This window comes from Apis dorsata, unplaced genomic scaffold (assembly GCF_000469605.1).
Source record: "Apis dorsata unplaced genomic scaffold, Apis dorsata 1.3 scaffold_577, whole genome shotgun sequence".
In the NCBI taxonomy this organism is placed as follows: Eukaryota; Metazoa; Arthropoda; class Insecta; order Hymenoptera; family Apidae; genus Apis; species Apis dorsata.
In genome coordinates, this window is record NW_006263787.1 from 335,368 (window position 1) to 348,017 (window position 12,650).

The 12,650-nt window shown below is 30.0% G+C and overlaps 1 protein-coding gene and 1 long non-coding RNA gene across 4 annotated transcripts in view; both read left to right on the forward strand.

Moving 5' to 3' along the window:
- Positions 1–12,650, forward strand: part of LOC102675921 — a 35,032-nt gene that overhangs the window by 6,044 nt on the left and 16,338 nt on the right. The window lies entirely within an intron of this gene.
- On the forward strand, positions 827–10,673 carry LOC102675332 (protein quiver). 3 transcript variants are annotated; one of them, XM_031513099.1, is made up of 6 exons: positions 827–1,237; positions 3,651–3,924; positions 5,862–6,013; positions 8,347–8,394; positions 8,761–8,907; positions 9,314–10,673. In XM_031513099.1, exons 3-6 carry the CDS (start codon positions 5,989–5,991, stop codon positions 9,568–9,570), a joined length of 477 nt encoding a protein of 158 aa, XP_031368959.1. In that variant the 5' UTR covers positions 827–1,237; positions 3,651–3,924; positions 5,862–5,988; the 3' UTR covers positions 9,571–10,673. The 3 variants fall into 3 exon arrangements, with proteins under 3 accessions (XP_031368959.1, XP_031368960.1, XP_006621121.1); XM_031513100.1 differs by lacking the exon at positions 8,347–8,394; XM_006621058.2 differs by lacking the exon at positions 3,651–3,924 and having other exon boundaries at positions 846–1,237.

Genomic DNA, 12,650 nt, shown 5'->3' on the forward strand with positions numbered 1-12,650 from the left:
ACTAGCGCCATCTCTCGAATTTCAGAAGTATGATAAATTACGAATTTATAACTAGCTCCATCTCTTGAGTTTTAGAAAAAAGATAAATTAAGAATTTATAACTAATGCCATCTTTTGAGTTTTAGAAAAAAGATAAATTAAGAATTGATAATCAGCGTCATCTCTTGACTGCTTTAGTTCATTTTTAAAAAAAACTTTAAAAAGATGTTATTGTCACTCACAAGATGTCATTCAAGATCAATTCTTACTATCTCTATCTTTTTCTTAACTATCTTTGTTTATTGTGATTTATTTGCGGCATTCTGAAGATGGTGCTAATTTCAATATTTTTATCCTATCTTTGTCCTTCTCCCACTCTTTGCTTTCTCTATACTTGCTTTACAATTTATGCTCAAAAGATGGATTAACTGTATAAATTTATAATTAATCAACACATTACACTAGCAATTATATCAGTAATATAAATATTCGTGATTGATAGATTACAGCTAAATACTATATTCAATGAGGATATTTTATACATATTTATACATATTTTAAAATATGTATAAATTTTCTAACTTTAATTAAAAATTAAAAGATATATTTAAAAGAAAAATACGAAGCTATAAAAACATATAAAATTCTATCTTATATGTATATATATCTTATATGATTCTATCTTATTCTATCTTATATAGTATGTAATTTTGATATTTCGTGCACGTGCATGTTTCTTTAATGAAAATGAAAAACACTCGATGTTATTTTCCACAGCGCAAACGTGAAATGTCTCCTTCTCCTCCCAACTTTTCTCCCTGTTTTCCACCGTCTCCGTGTATTTCTCATAGTACGTCCAACATACTCTTGCCGCAATATAAGCATGAGGCAACGACTGCTGACCCGTCATATTGATCGACCTGGATCCGCACTTCGCCTCTATCCGATTGCGCGTTTCGGGTGGCGCTTCACAGACTGCGCCGCGACGCCTCGCGACGCTTAAACACGCTAGCGTAGTCGCAACCACTGCACTTGTTTTTACACCGCATCGTCCTTCTTTACATGGAATCGTCCTCCGCCATGCTGGTGTTGCAGTGATCACATAAATCAACGAGAGTACGGATATTTATCGACGATAGTGACGGGTGGATCTGGTCGAAAGGAACCATATCTTGGAAATTAGTGTTCCTCTAATCTTCGTCAAGTTTCCGGTTTCATTGAACGATTGAGTATCCCGGATCTTCTTCTCACGAATTGTGTACGTATTGATGAAAATTTAAAAACGATCTTATTGTTTATTCCATATTTTTATCAATGAATCGTTTCTCGATTCGTTTTCGTGATTGTTCATTAAAGGGGTTGATTCTGCTGTGTGGATATGTTTCAAGGATAGCTAATAATTTTAATATGTGTATTGGAATTTTTTTATAATATTTGGAATATGTAGCGTTAAATTTGTGTAAGAATGTATAATATTAAAATCGTGAACATGCTAATTGTTGATATAATGATATTCTGATTTTTATCTAATCTTAAATTAATCTACTTGTTTTAAATAGTATTTCTGTTCTTTGTTCGTTAATTGGTTCGTTATTTTATGCTCTGGCTTTTATCATTTTTTTTTTTTCATTGTTCGAGAAGGATTATAGAAATTGTTGCATCTCGGTATATTGCAATTTCGCATTTTATCATTCAGGTTTTTTTAATTTATTTTTATTCGAGAATAACGTGTTGATTTTTGTATTATTGTTGAGGAGATCTTTCATGTAATATTTTAATATAATTAGAAATATTATTTGATCATTAAAGTCTATTGAAATTAATAATAATCCGTTACTTTCACATTGCATAAACGTAGTAATGAATAAAATTGTGAAATAGGAAAATTTTATTTGTGTTTATATTATGTTATGATTTGTTATTAGTATCTTACCAAGAATTTATATTTTATATCTTATCTCGTAATTTTTATATTTAGTTTTTTCTTTAGTGTCATAAGTCAGATTTGTGAACTACGATAATTGATACCAAGAATTTCATTCATTAATATAGAACAAATAATTTAATTACTTAATCAGTTGATTAATTGAATCAGTCTAGGAAAATATTTATATAAAAAAAATGTTTATTTTATTATAAATAATAATTTTACTTTAATATAGTGATATTTTCACTATATTGTAGACATTAAAATCATTCAAAGAGAATAAAAGCCTATAAAAATACAAGTTAAATTCAAAATTGTATTAGTAGAATTACCAGGAAACATTATCGTGATCTTTTTACTGCCAATATAAACATCTTTCTGAATTATTAATTTTTATTACAAAATTTGCGCGTAACAAAAATTCTAAATTCTTTTTGACTAATTAAAAAATAAATTTCAAATAAATTATAATTTATTTATTAAAAAAAAAAAAATATTTAATTTTTTACTTAAATGCAGCATTTCTTTTATAAAATATATTATAAAAAAATAAATAAATATAATAAAAAATAATATATAAAAAATATAAAAAATATATATATATAAAAATATATATAAAAATAATATAAAAAATAATATATATAATAAATATATTATAAAAAAATATATTATAAAATATTGAAAAATTAATAGGATTGGCACGTTATCTTGAGCAACAGGTGTCTAAATCTTGATCATTATTAATATCTTAATTCTTATAAAAATAAAATAATATTTATTCACATGTAAAATTATTTGATTTTTAAAGACTAATATAAGTTCGTAAAATTGAATTTAACATATATAAAACACGTTTAATTCGTTCCATCAACATCTTTTTTTGCATGAAATATTTACTGCGCGCTATGACGTATGTATGTATACATTTCTCACGAGAATTTTCCATTATGCATCTCATACATCAAGTGGCTATTTCATCTGTTATTACACAAACGTGTATTGCTTGATAGCAAGCCGTTTAACCAGTCGTTGTATATATATTTGTACTGCCTTCTGATTGATTAATTGTTTTATCACATATTCTCAGATTCGAAGTTTTATATAAAATTATATGCCATCGTATGAAGTGTAAATTTATTTAGATTTATTGATACGTTTTTGAAAAAAGATTTTTTTATTAAAATATTATATAAATATATTACTAATATAATATTATAAATATTATATTTTTATATTTTTATATTTTTCATTTAATTGAAAAAAGAATTAGAATTATTTTTCAATATTCCTCGAGAAATAATATAAATACATTTTATATTACATTTGATCGTTAAATTTAACTTTTTATAAAAAAATTTCACGTCAAAAATTATGTTAACGAACGAATAAGACAAAAATATTAAACTTTTAAAATATTAAACTTTATCGAGATAAATTAATTGTTAAAAATATTGAAACAATTCCTGGAAAAAGATCTATCAAACATAAATTACAAAAGATCTGTCCAACAAACGCCTATTTTAAACGTTTCGTTAAATTTGACATTCACATTGCATTTTCTTCATATCGTGTTCAATTAAAACAAATTGAATACTTCCGACTTGCAAAGTCATTTTCCTCCCTGTTAAATAATTACTACGTTTCCTGAAAACGAAAAACGAAGCCAGTTACGCGGCACGACGCACGATTTAAGCCTCGATTTTTTCATTGACGTCGAATCTTTTTTCGTTTCAAATTATTTCAGGATTTTTTGCCCTGCTCGAATCCATCGCGGTGACACAAGGCGTTGCTCGAATGTGCCTGACAGGAAGATGAAACCGCGACATTGTGACGAAACACACGATCCAAGCTGGGACGATCGTCCGTTCTCATAGCAGTCCGTCAATATCACAAATTCGAAATCACAATTCTCAGAATTTCTGAGAATTCTTCTCTTCTCTCTTAACCCCTTCGAAAATTTATCTTTTACACGGTTACAAAGGACCAAAAAAATCTTCGATCGACGTATTATAACGAAGGTAAATCATCTTGCCGTAAATAAAAAAAACCTTTCTTAGATTGCACGCATACGAATTATTCGCATTTTACTTTTCGTTGGAAAGATTTAGCTTTAATAATGATATAAATGAAGAATTTCTTGAGATTGTATGATAGAATATGTTGAAGAAAAGCATGCATGCTAAATTAGAGGATGAAAATTTTTAACAGAGATAGTTTTTATTAAATTTATTCTTAGTAGCTTTAGTAGCTTAGTATTTTTCACATTCTTTTCTATTTTATCGTAGAAAGATTATCGTTATTATTGTAAATTTTTATGCATTGAGAATTGAAAGAGTTATCCATAGATAATAGAATATGTTAAATTTATAATGATCTTTGAAAATAGAGAATAAAGAGATTCTTGAAATAAATAATTGGCGGGAAATCCTAACGTAGGATGAAAATAATTTTTTAATAGATTAGCTTAATATAACTTTTATCGCATGATCAAATAACATAGTTGGCTTGCCAAATCGATATTAAAGAAAAGATGATGCACAAAAGTATTTATTTTTATTCTGGAGCTGTTGATATTTGTAGATTTATTAGAAAATCATATTATTATCTAGTTATTTAGAGATATGCAAAATCTATTATTCAACAAACTATATGCAAAGTACAAATTACAATCAGATATTTTACAGATCGTCTAAATTTCATAATGAAATTCAAACTATAATTCAATGATATTATTTATCTCGTAGAGAAATTAATAATTAGATAATTAATAGAGTTAATTATAATATATATATATTAAAATAATAGAATTAATTATTTTATTATGTTAAGTTAAATGCTTATGTATTATGTATGCTATTCTCTTATTAATTTTTAAATTTGACAGATTTTAAATAATATCAAAAATAGATAAAAAATAGGTAAGCTTATACATTCGTAAAACGAGAATATGTGATATTTTGTTGGCTCGATTATGTGCCGCAGTGTTATTTGCCTCAAGATTGCATGAAAGCCAGAATGTACTGACCCGAATACTACTTGTAATTAACAGCATGTGCCAAAAAGCATTTACATCCCCAATTTTTTGAATTTTTGTTAAATTTGTTAAAATAATGAAATTTTGATAAATTAATATCATTTAAATTTATCAAAAATTATTTCTTCCTTACAAAAAAAAAAGTATAAATAATAAATAATTACTATAATATTACTATTTTATAGCATGTACGATCTTTTTTAGAAAATTTGATTCAATTTCTCATGCTTTTCCCTACCTAGTCATTTATTTCTAAAGTTATAGAGAAAATTCGAATTAAATCAGGACGTATTATTATTTTTTAAAACGATCATAAATTTTTAGAGTCGTTGCAGCGATATACTGTGCATTGTTTCATCAATAAAAGATTATTAAATTTATATCGTCTTGCTTTGAAACTTAATTTTCGATAATTTGATGAACTTCAATATTTTTGATTTTGATTCAATATAAATTTTTTTTGTAAATATATAATTTCAATCTAATATAATTTCCTATATCATTATTGATAATTCACGATATTTGCAAAATTATATCCTCAGCTAAAACCAGAAATAAAATCGAGTATCTGGATTGATTATTATTTAATAATGAAAAATTTATTTTAACTTCACTTGCAATTTTTGTAATCAATAAATTTTTATAATCACTAAATGTCAAATTTATGAAATATTATCCTTAATTTAATTCCTCATCTATTTCTCATTATAAATTCAAATCACTTAAAACCTTCATACATTTACAGGGAAAATCTTAAACACATCCGACATATCGATTTTCTAAAATTGGCGATTCTATTACGCTTTCTCCTTTCTAATTATGCTACGTAATTAGAAGCAGTCAACCGATGTCAAACCGATAAATAAAACGAATAATAAAAAGTTTTTTCTTATTTTATTCTTTTTTTTTTTTTATTTTCAGTCGATCGCCTGACAGGCGAATACAACTCCTTGAATTGTATCAAAAGCGAATATTCTACCGTAGGGGTAAGATCGTGACACGGCATGAGGTTGTACAGGAAATAAGGAGACTAAGTCATATTGGAAACATGTTGCCGAATTACTTGATAGGGGGTGAGTTTTCCTCAGGATTTTTTTTTTTCTTCCCTATTTCTATACACCGATTTCTGTTTACCAATTGAAAAGAAACATCACACGTATCTCTTTTTTTGAATCATTATTTATTGTTTCGCCGTGAAAAAAATCTCTCAGGCATATGTAATGGATATACATAAGCACGAATTATACAGAAACTACACGCACGAATTTAAGTGAAGATTTTGCATTACACAAGTTTTTCACACCGTTTTGTAATTAATGATTGTTAAATGTGTTTTTGAAAATTTATACATTTATTGTGATAGATTAATACTTTGTTGTAGTTTATTGATTTCGTAAAAAGAAATCTTTTTTTTTTTTCTGTTTCATCCGTTGAATATATTCATATTTTTGATTGATATTCGAAATTATGGAAAATATGGATATCCAAATAGTATATAATCTTGTAATTGTATATCTATTAAATTGTAATAGAGCTATGTATATTTATTGTATTTATTATATTTATGCTAGTAAATTTAATCTTCGTTTAATTAACGCAGCATTTAATCGTAATCGCTTACTCCATTGATATATTTCTTTATCGAATATTTTGAATATTTGGTAATTAATGTATACATGCGAAATATTTTTATCTCTTTATCAGCTTACGGTTCAACTTAGAAATCTTTGCAATTTTTTTTTTATTCGTAATTTTCCAATATAAGTAAATTAATAAAAAAGAAAAATATTTTAATATATTAATGAATTGGAATAAAAAAAGAAAAGAGAGAACGAAAAACGAAAGAAAGGAGAATATACGAAAATTATTTGTCGCTTTATCCGGAAAATTCTGATCTGCTAGAATTTTCTTCTCAAAACAATATCAATGCCTGAATAGTTAGATACGAATGGAACGTGCTTTATCGATTGTTTTGGAGGCGATCAAGCGCACTACTCGGGGTGAGTGTGCAAACGACAAAAACAAAAGGAAACAAAAAATATAGCGATAAAAAATAAAGCATAAATAAGGATGAACAGATACATTGTTGCGTATAAAAGTTTTACCCTCAAATTAAATTAAATTAAAATGTTACGAAATATTTGAGAAGCCTTAAAATGTGAAATGTAAATCGTTAGAAATTAATTGAAATGAGATTTAATGTAAAAAGTTTTCAAAAATTTGAGGATTATTACATAAGATAAAATTTAAGGATTATATTATATAAGATAAAATTTAAGGATATTTGTTGAATTTAAAATTATTTTCTTTGAAGAGATTACCAATTACTTTTATCCTCAACAATGTTAAAATAACTTCATGTTGTTCTCATAGATTATGTATATATATATAATATTATATTTTATATATATGTATATTATATTTATATACAGATTTATTTTTTCTTCTTTTTTTAAGAAAACGATATTTTAGAATTAATTATATTAGTATTCACGCGTACGATCGCTGCCCCTGTGCACGAGGTACGTACCAGTTAGTTTCTAAAATTGATAAAAAAAATGGTATAAGTTTCGATGAATGGTCATCGTTATTAATTACATACAATTTGATTAAACAAATTCTTACTCATAATTAAAATCAGAATACTGTTCTGTTAGTAATAAAATGTGCATGAGAAAAATATTGTTCGTGTCATTAATAATTTATAATATGGAGAATCAAGAAAGTACGACACGTAAGTCGTAAGTTATTGACTTATTCCACTTTCGTATACGAGCGACGGTCGAATGTATTATATGTTTCAAAAATTAATGACCATTCTTTCTACATCGAAGCCTATCTTATAGTCCTTATATTTGACAGAAAATCAGATTTACTCGAAGAGCAGCATCGACTGATAATATGTACTACGTATTATAATTAACTAGTCAACTATTAGTATTCTTATTACTATTTCAGTTAAAATTTCGAGTATCGAGATATCTAGATATTTTAGCGAGATTAAAACATCACACGATTAAAATCAAAACTTCAAAAGTGATTTTATAATTTCGAATAGAAATTTTTCTTTTTTTTTTCTCACTTTTATATGAAACGATTAATTAATTATGAATATCAATAGAGATTCTATTTTAACTGTCGTTCTACCGATCGATAAAATATTTAGATATCAAGATATTTAAGTGTCTGTAGTCACTACGTAAAATTTTTTTTTAGATGCAACCATAACGATGAATAGTCGTTGCAAATAGCGAAGATAGTAGCAAAAATAGGAAAAATAGCGGGTAGTTCTAGCAGTGTGCACTCTTCTTTTTTTTTTCTTGTTCATGATTATCATTTCGTAGACATTTGCAGCCAAATACCATCGTTGTCATCGTCTAAAGCAGTGGCCAATGTTTCGTTTCAGCGGCAATTGTACTTGCGGTTGCCACCGTCTGTCGCGCGGAATGCCAGAGTGAGTGATCAAACTCAATCAACTTCACTTCAGTGTTCTTGTTATTTGTCAATATTGTTTCACCCAAGCTTGTTGTTAATCTCTCAAGATTCGTTCACATCATTAATTTTTTCCTCTTTATTTTTATTCATTTTTTTTTTAACAATTTAATTACGTATAAATTAATTTTCTGCTATTCATATTCGAGACAATTTTTTTCTGTCTTCTTTTTCTATGATTAAGAGAACATAGTAGTTTTGAGAAAATTAATTTTATCATAGGATAGTTAATTGATGCTCGAATATTTTCCCTATCTTTATCCACATTCATAAATTTAAAAACTTAGTTTAAAAGAGCATAGCGTTTCATTGTAATTGTGTTTTACAGCTCGTTCTATTTATTGCTACGAATGCGACTCGTGGACGGATTTGAGATGCAAGGATCCTTTCAATTACACCGCACTTCCGAGGGATCAACCGCCTCTTATGACTTGCAATGGATGTTGCGTAAAAATGGTTCGCAACGCAAAGTCACGTAAGTGATTTTTCATACCATTATTTCTTATAAGAAATAATTATTTTTCCATTTGAACAAACACGAATAATATCAATTATATATATTATACGAGCTGAGATCTCGAATTAAACGCATAGAGGGAATGCAAAAATTTAAAAAAAATTGATTTAAAAATGCAATTCTTATAATTATTACATAGTATTCTCTTCATTATTTTTTTTTTAATTTTATACATCTTATTATTATTATTCAATTGCTCAACTAATTTAGAAATTTAGTTTAAAATTCAATCATTACTTTATTAATTCATCATCCTTTTTCTTAACTTTCAATTTCATTATTCATATATATATATCACAGTTGTTACTTGCTTAAAAATTTTTAACTGGAATAATTACTGACAATTCCTCGTCTCTGTTCGCAGCGTATGAGAGCGTGAGGCGGACCTGCACTTCGCAGCTACAGATAAACTTATTCATGGTGGATCACGTGTGCATGATGGAAAGTACCGGCACTGGTCACATGTGCTTCTGTGAGGAGGATATGTGCAATCGTGTCTCCTCGACCTCGTGTTCGAATCCCGCACTCCTGCTGATCCTGTCGACCATCCTTGTACTACGCTCGGTCATCTTAGGGGCCCCAGCTTGCTTTGTAGAACGTTGCAATGGTCACGTCGTATAACACTAATTTAACTCGATTCACCCGCCAGTGATTCCGATCATATCCTCCGTAGAATTTTAGTTTTAGCCGGCGACTAAAAAAAACTCTGTTCGGGACGAGCGATAGATGTCCCTTTTCACATTCCTCGTCGTCCAAACGAACATTCGTGTTTTTTTTTTTCGTAGAAAGGAAGAGGATCTTGTCGTATCGTGCAAGATTGTACCATTTCAATTGTACATTTGAACGATTCGACATGACTTGAGGATCCTCTTCTTTTTTTTTCTTCTTTTTCCTTTTCTTTTCGAAGATTATTTGCACCGTGCATCGCTCGTCCCGATCCCTTCTTCGGTGTAAACAGTAGCGAAAAATCTTGACCGTGTAGATAAATCATTCGTCGTTGTTCTCTCTGTCATTGTCACGATTTTACGCCTCCTCTTTTTTTTTTTTTTTCGTTCATGGCTCCTTTTTAACGAGTAGAAAAAGTATTCGGTGAACGAGTATACGAAATCTATTATAGTGTTTTTTAGTATCGTCAAAAGATTGAAATTATCGACACGTAACGATGTAAATTATCACGAATGATTCCTTTTAAATTCATTCACGGTAGAATGAAACAAAGATAGAGATGAAATTTTAACTGCCAAGAAGAAAATCGTGCATTATAGAGCCGCGTAAAAAAAAGAAAAAGAAAAAAATTCTAACTCGTTTCTTTAAATCGTGATGCATTTTTCTCGCGATGATTTATTGATTATGAATTATTTTTCGACGAAGGTTTGCTGCATGTCCATTTAAGTATAATTATTTACTTACCTTCACTATTCGTTGATTGTTTTTATCCCTTTAAATGAATCTGATGCATCTTAGATTAGAATTGAAAACTCTTCCCTTCTTCACTCCCTCAATTCATTTATTGTTAAAAGTTTCGTTTCCTATTATTATTTAGATCACAACAAACATCTTGACGATCGAATCGAGCTGCTCCTGATATGTGCGATAAAAATAGTTATAGTTCGTCGTGATATTTTTGGAATGTTTTTCATTTCAAAGTTCTCGCTGGCTTGCCCTTCTGTTCAATGTATCTGTTTCCATGTATCCGCAGATTTCGATTTCGAGCGAGTGTGAAGAAAAAGAAAAGATACAGTAGGTACAGTGTTTGCAGCGTTGTTCGATCATTGCAAGATCATAGGAGTTTATTGTGTATATCAAATAGCTATATTTATCTCACACGTTTTACCGCTTCCCCATTGTGCGCACACCTTGCACTGGGAATGATGGACTTTTTCCAGACAGAATTGTTCAAGTGGCGAAGAATGAAACGAATTGTGACGCGGAGGGAAAGAAACAGACGCGATGAACGTCCGTATTTGCGAACAGACGTCGACGATGTTGGAGAATATTAAACTTTGGAAGGGAGGTTTGACACGTTTCAAAAATTTAAAAAAGAAAAAAATTTCAAAATTTTAGAAAAGTACAAATTGGAGATCCTTTTGTACAAGATTTCGATTCTCTTTTAAAGAAATGAGATGATGCTTTTTTAAAGAGTTTCTCTTTTAAACAGCTTTAATCATTCATTCAAATTTCTATATATGATCAACATTTTCGACGATACTCTGTTTCTTATCAACACGTGTCACAATAATTCTTGCATTAAGGTTCTTCGTCACTGATTGCCCCTTTATGTGTTTATCCATTTGCCATTTCTTTTACGAGACATTGATGTTTTGCGCGCCGTGCATAAAAAATTAGCGAAACGGGAATGGCCCATGGAGCTTATAAGTAGATCACCACGATCTGGCCGCATGCCCATCTGAGAACAACATCGTGAGAAAAGCAACGAGTGGAGCCGGCGAGGATCGACACCAGCAGATTTTTCGAGTTGTTCTACGTTTTTCCAGTTGTTGGAATCGAGCGCGTGTAACTTTCTCGATCAATACGTTTATGTTTCGATTCACCATCTGTTCATTTTAACTATTCGAATATTTTTCATCTCGTCTCAACAATCTTTAATAAGTATTGCAATTATTATATTTACTTCTTATTTCGATATCTTAAAATTTCAACAGAGAATTGATATATTTTAATTTCATAACAGTTAAAGAAATCAAGATCGATTAATAATTGACTCAAGTGTTTTAATTCAATAATGACGAATTGATCGTGGAACAGCACACGCGCACGGTACGACAGAGTAGTATTAGTGAGTTCTGCAACTACATATCTAACAAAAGCGTTTCCACACACGTAGAAGGAAGAAAAGTTCGAGCATGGAACTGTAGCACTTTTCAGTAACAGTGTGGTTTGAAAGTCACGGCAGAGGAAACTTAAACGACAGCCCCTCCCCATGGACGAGAAACCTTTGCTCAATTGAAATTGTCCAGACCTATCGTCGTCATGTATCGCCCCTTATTTTCCTCTGTCCCGCGACTTTCGTGTCGCAACGCAGTAAAACACCTTGCATGACACTTGCATGAATCTGTTATTAGTGATTCTGCGAAAAATCTGGGTATCCCGTAGTCGTTGCTTCACAATAGGAAACAGACATTTCCAAACTCTCTATCATTTTCGAGAAAATAATCTTGAAAAATTAACAACGATATATATATATATAAATATATATGTCGAATATCAGAGATATATCAGAGATATCAGATTTGTCTGTATCCCCGACGAGGCCCGGCTCCGAAACAGAACAACCCTCTGTAACACAAAAACCTTCCACCCCGACGAATGCAATGCGAGGCAGATCGAACTAACGGAAAAAGCACAACGTGGGCCTTCAGCTTCGATCGTGCCACGCCATCGTTTTAATCGAATAAGCGGAAATGAGGGGCGGCGCGCTTTCAGGCTTTCCGGAAGTCGGGTTGTACCGGGTCCTTGTATCGCGCCATGACTCCATTATTATGCAGCGCACGCAGCGAAGAGCTCGATCGACGAAAAGAAAGACGACCAAGGACTCGTTCGATTTTTTTCGAATCGAGATCAGCTTTAAGACCCACGCCAATCGTCCGAAAGGCGATTACGGTTACATATCTTGCTGTTTCCAGGATATGGCTGGCACGGCCAAGTTGAACGCGCATGTCCTCACAGAGAGGCTTCCTGTG

Excerpts from the sequence above, each read along its gene's own strand:
- LOC102675332 (XM_031513099.1), top strand. The coding sequence starts at position 5,989 with ATGTTGCCGAATTACTTGATAGGGG. Across the intron at positions 6,014-8,346 it reads GCCGAATTACTTGATAGGGG|CGGCAATTGTACTTGCGGTT; the intron begins GTGAGTTTTCCT and ends GTTTCGTTTCAG. Across the intron at positions 8,395-8,760 it reads CTGTCGCGCGGAATGCCAGA|CTCGTTCTATTTATTGCTAC; the intron begins GTGAGTGATCAA and ends TGTGTTTTACAG.